Source organism: Lepus europaeus, chromosome 7 (assembly GCF_033115175.1).
Source record: "Lepus europaeus isolate LE1 chromosome 7, mLepTim1.pri, whole genome shotgun sequence".
Taxonomy (NCBI): Eukaryota; Metazoa; Chordata; class Mammalia; order Lagomorpha; family Leporidae; genus Lepus; species Lepus europaeus.
Window position 1 is genome coordinate 111,763,704 of NC_084833.1, and position 5,596 is coordinate 111,769,299.

Genomic DNA, 5,596 nt, shown 5'->3' on the forward strand with positions numbered 1-5,596 from the left:
AAGGATGAACGGTAATCCTTTTTAAAAAAGATTCATGGTAAGGGTGGGAGTTGGGTGGGAGGGAGGGGAGGGTGAGAAGAATCACTGTGTTCCTAAATTTGTATTTATGAAATGTATGAAGTTTGTATACCTTACATTTAAAAAAAGAAAAAAAGATTCATGGTTTTATTAGGCTTTTAATGGTAGTCTTTCTTCATAGTTGGGAAAGGAGCATATATTGTCATTACTAAAAAGTGTGATTCACCTACATCATTGTTCTATTGTTGTCACATAAATCTTCTTGGGAATAAGATAAAACCAAAAGGTTTGTCGCCGGCGCCGTGGCTCAATAGGCTAATCCTCCGCCTTGCGGTGCTGGTACACCAGGTTCTAGTCCCGGTCGGGGCACTGGATTCTGTCCCGGTTGCCCCTCTTCCAGGCCAGCTCTCTGCTGTGACCAGGGAGTGCAGTGGAGGATGGCCCAAGTGCTTGGGCCCTGCACCCCATGGGAGACCAGGAGAAGCACCTGGCTCCTGGCTTCGGACCAGCGCAGTGCGCCGGCCGTAGCGCGCCGGCTATGGCGGCCATTGGAGGGTGAACCAACGGCAAAGGAAGACCTTTCTCTCTGTCTCTCTCTCTCACTGTCCACTCTGCCTGTCAAAATAAATAAATAAATAAAAATAAAAAACAAAAGGTTTGTCAAGTGCCTTGGGGACTTTGTATGCTAACTCTGGCTGCAGACCCTGACATTCATTTAAGCCTTTGAACTTGGGGCTGAATTTTCCAGCAACAAAACCTTCATAGTTACTGTGGCCCTGAGACATCTGTTGCTTGCACTTGTCTACCAAGATTGAGTCTCAGAAACTGACATAACCCATAAATTGCACATTGAAACTTTTCTGATGATGTCCTCAAGTTTTGGTTTTACCTGAGACTGAATGCCTTTTGGTTTATCTAAAAATTTATATTATATCAAGACAAAAGTTCACATATTGATATAACATCAAACAAAAAAAGCTGGTTCATTTCAAACACTATGAAAAATCATTAGAATGGGGGCCAGTGCTGTGGCATGGTAGGTTAAGCCTCTGCCTGTGGTGCCGGTAGCCAGGCAGTTGGAGTCCCAGCTGCTCTACTTCCCTGTATCCAGCTCCCTGCTAATGGCCAGGCAAGACAGCAGCAGAAAACGGCCTAAGTGCTTGGACCCCTGAACCCATATGGGAGGCCCAGAAGAAGTTTCTGGCTCCTGGCTTCGGATCCTCCCAGCTCTGGCTGTTATGGCCATTTTGGGGAGTGAACCAATGGAAGGAAGATCTCTCTCTCTCTCTGTCTCTCCCTCTCTCTGCAACTCTGCTCTCAAATAAATAAATATTTTTTTTTTTAAAAAAAGATCATTAGAATGAATTAGGAGATTCCATGGTATTTCTCTTGTGGTGAAGACAATAGGGATGCCTTATATTGTTGATAAGGAGAAAAGGCAAAGAGGTTGTTGTAACACAGAAAAAGACAGGATTCTGTACACTTCCATAAAGATGTTGACGCTTGTCCTTGACCTTGTGGTGTCTTGTTTTAGATGACGACTGAGAAAGTCCTGGGTTCTACCTCATGCATCTGAAGGTATCTTGGGGTTTCCTTGGTTGAGAATTAGGCCACTTTATCTCTTCAAGGAGAACTTCCTGTCTGGGGTCTGCCTAGTCTTAAGCCTGGAGCTGGGAACTCTGGGTCTTCCACAAGGGTGGCAAGAGCTCAAGTACTTGCGCCATCACCCACTGCTTCCCAGGTGCATTATTAAGGATCTGAATGGGAAGCAGAGTACCAAGACTTGAACCAGCACTCCAGGATGGGATGTGGGCATCAAGCAGTGGCTTAACCTGGTACACCACAACGCCTGCCCTGTGGTTTGCCTTTTCATGTTTATCTTGTCACAACACTGAACGAGGATGTCTAGAATTTGGGAGGAGACTGTTTTACCATATTTCTCCACAATTCTTTTTCACATTTTATTTTGTTTCTGTGTTAAAATCATTTTGATGCAGTACATGGTTTACACTGCATGATGAGTCTTCAGACCAGTCATAGCCTTTTTTAGGGCTCCTTTCACTTCCTTGTTTCTAATGGTATAAATAAAGGGATTCAGAAGGGGTGTGAGGACAGTATTTAACACAGACACCACCTTATTAATCTTAAAGGAGGCATGTGCTGTGGGTCTCAGGTACATGAACAGAACAGCTCCGTAGAGCAGGGAGACAACTGTCAGGTGGGAGGCACAGGTAGAGAAAGCCTTCTGGCGGCCAGTGGCTGAGGGAATCCGTAGGATGGTGGACAGGATGTAGATGTAGGAAATCACAGTAAGGAGGAGTGACCCTGGGATGACAAGGATGGTTGCCAGGAGACCCAGGAGTTCCAGAGTGCTGGTGTCTGCACAGGCTGCTTTCAAGATGGGACCGACATCACAGTAGAAGTGGTTGATAACATTGTTGCCACAGAATGGCAACCGGATGAGCAGCATTGTTTGACAAAAAACAATGGCAAAGCCCATCACCCAGGAGCTGAGGGCCAGCTGCAGGCAGAGCTTGCTGGTCATGACGGTGGGATAATGAAGGGGCTTGCAAATGGCCAGGTAGCGGTCCAAAGACATGACAGCGAGGATCAAGAACTCAGTGGTACCCAGAAAGAAGTGGAAGAAGGCCTGTACCAGGCAGCAGAAAATGCAAATGACTGTTTTTGTTACCACAAAGGTTTCTAGCAGTTTAGGGATAACCGTGGTGGTGTACCAGATCTCTAGGAAGGCCAAGTTGCAAAGAAAGAAGTACATTGGAATGTGTAGCTGAGGTTCAGCCCAGACGATGGTAATAATGAGTCCATTGCCTGCAAGCGTTAATATGTAGATGAGAAAGATCACTGTGAAGAGAGGGATTTGTAGTCCTTGGATCCCAGGAAAACCTAGGAGGATGAACTCTGTGATTGCTGTGCCATTTCTCATGTTCCTTGGTACCCTGGGAAGGCAGGCAAGGAGGGCACTCCTTAGAATCTTACAGTACAATTGGCTGCAGTTGGGGCAGATAAAGGAGAATTCTGACTGTTTTAGGTCTTTTAGTGCCCGATTTTATTTCCGGTCCCCTATTCCCAAATACAATTGCATGCTGAGCAGTCGTCCTCTCTGATGACTGACTGCTTCTTTTGCCTGTAAAACCAACTTTTATTGGACTTCGAAAATAATAAGTGTACTATGTCAATAATCTAGATATTAAAATAGATAATGTATATAATGGCATGTGTTCATAAACATGGTTGTGAGTTTTTCAGAAATTAATCCTTACTCCCATATTGTATGCTGAAAGATAATTCTTGATTATATTACCAGTATGTTTAAGAAAGCTGATATTATGTGAGCGTGTTTATCAACTAAAAATCATTACCATTTTATTTGTGGTGAGATGCAACTTAGATAATAAAACACATCTACTTCCACATTTTCAGACTCGTTTTTTTAAAAAGAGGCTAAAATAATATCCAAACATAAATGAATAAAAATGCTTAGTAGATAAATTAAAATTCCCAGGACTAGTTGAATCAGAGCATGATATACAGAAGTACCTAATACATGAACATTGGTAAAGATTTATAGACATTAAAGTAAAAGAGTGAAAGGGCCAGAAAGAGTGAAGGAAAACAAACTGGAAATCCTATAAAGTACTTGCCTATCAAAATCTTCCTTTGTGACAAAACATCTTTAAAACCCAACTTTCTAAACTTTCTTTCTGTTCTACATAAATTCACTAAAAATAGTAAAGCAACTCCCTTTTTTATTTAAGCTCTTCCTCAATATAGTTTTCTTTTGAAATGGGCAAGATAAATTACCATGAAAAGAACTGCACACTCTTCAGAGGCAGGGCCTGGAGTGATGTTTGGTTCTTCCCCCATGGGAGGGAGCTCATTCTTGGAGAGCTTAGGAAACAAAAAATGCTTCCATTTTCTCCCGCTCCCTTTCTGGACCAGGGAGGGATGATGCTTTGACCAAAGTGCCACAAGCTCCTGTGCTTTTCCATGGAATGGTAAGAGACAGAGAAGTGTTTGAATGTGCACTAAATGGCCAACATAACTAACCATGAACCTGGCCCTTCCATGTCGGATAGATATGGAATTACCTCCACTCTCCATGCAGAGGGGATTGGCAGACTCTCCAGTGCAATATTAAAATTTCCAAGGGTGAAACATTTCACAATTCGGAGAATTAGACCATTGAATTCCACAGGCATTTGATGAGAACTTGTCAAGTTCTAAGATCTACTAGATGACCAAGAAGATTTTAGACAGGGAGGGAGACCATATACGATATTTATAGCATGGCCCAGTGAGTGAACCTGGACAGCTGTGCACAAGTGATTTTAAGAACACTCAGGAAGGATTCCCTTACTCAGCCTGGGTGTGGGTTACAGGAAGTTTTCCAGGAGATGCCTAATCTGAGTTTCAGAATTTAGGAGGAACAGAGACTGAGGTAGGGATGGGAAATGCCTTCCAGACCAGGGAATATGTCTATAAAATGGAATTGGGATGAGAGACCCCACTGGAGTCAAAGCGGAGAGTCAGGCTTGTCTGGGCACTTCTGATAAAGTGCCACAATTGGTGACACAATTGGCATGATGGATAAATGAAGTTTTGGAGTGGAGACCCTTGAATCAGGGAGTCTGCTAACATGAGGTAAGGGAAATGTGTTGTTCATCTTCCTCCTTAATACATGCACACATGGATCTAAGATTTATGGAGAAAGGGGCTGCAGGTAGGACTCGAGTGACTGAAGGCACTGCAGGGTAGCATCCCATATGGGCGCCGATTCTCGTCTCAGCTGCTCCACTTCCATCCAGCTCTCTCTACGGCCTGGGAAAGCAGTAGAGGATGGCCCAAGTGCTTGGGCCCCTGCACCCATGTGGGAGACCTGGAAAAAACTCCTGGCTCCTGGCTTTGGGTCGGCCCAGCTCTGGCCATTTCACCCGTTCGGAGAGTGAACCAGTGGATGGAAGACCTCTCTGTTTCTCCCTCCCTCTGTCTGTAACTATCTCTCAAATAAACAAATAAAATCTTTTTTTTTTTTTTTTTTAACAGGCAGAGTGGACAGTGAGAGAGAGAGAGACAGAGAAAGGTCTTCCTTTGCCACTGGTTCACCCTCCAGTGGCTGCCATAGCCGGCGCGCTGCGGCCTGCGCACTGCACTGATCCGAAGCCAGGAGCCAAGTGCTTCTCCTGGTCTCCTATGCGGGTGCAGGGCCCAAGCACTTGGGCCATCCTCCACTGCACTCCCGGGCAATAGCATAGAGCTGGCCTGGAAGAGGGGCAGCCGGGACAGAATCCGGTGCCCCGACTGGGACTAGAACCTGGTGTGCCGGCGCCACAAGGCGGAGGATTAGCCTGTTGAGCCACGGCACTGGCCAAACAAATAAAATCTTTGAAAAAAAGGAATTTAATATTATACTATAGAGATTTTTCTTTTTCTTTGGAAAGTTACAATGTATAGGGTCAAATGCTATTCATCCTTATTGCCCGACATTCACCCACCATCAAGTTAGTCAATTTTATCTCCTTACTCTCCAGCCCACTCCCTTCATTCCATCTCACGTTAG

At 44.6% G+C, this 5,596-nt stretch overlaps 1 protein-coding gene across 1 annotated transcript; it reads right to left on the bottom strand.

The window, feature by feature from the left end:
- Nucleotides 1-2,023: 2,023 nt before the first annotated feature.
- Nucleotides 2,024-3,004, bottom strand: LOC133763934 (olfactory receptor 6X1). The gene has a single exon (XM_062197617.1). The coding sequence runs from the start codon at nt 2,960-2,962 to the stop codon at nt 2,024-2,026; it is 939 nt and encodes a 312-aa protein (XP_062053601.1). The 5' UTR covers nt 2,963-3,004.
- Between the last annotated feature and the right edge of the window lie 2,592 nt (nt 3,005-5,596).

Excerpts from the sequence above, each read along its gene's own strand:
- LOC133763934 (XM_062197617.1), bottom strand. The coding sequence starts at position 2,962 with ATGAGAAATGGCACAGCAATCACAGAGTTCATCCTCCTAGGTTTTCCT.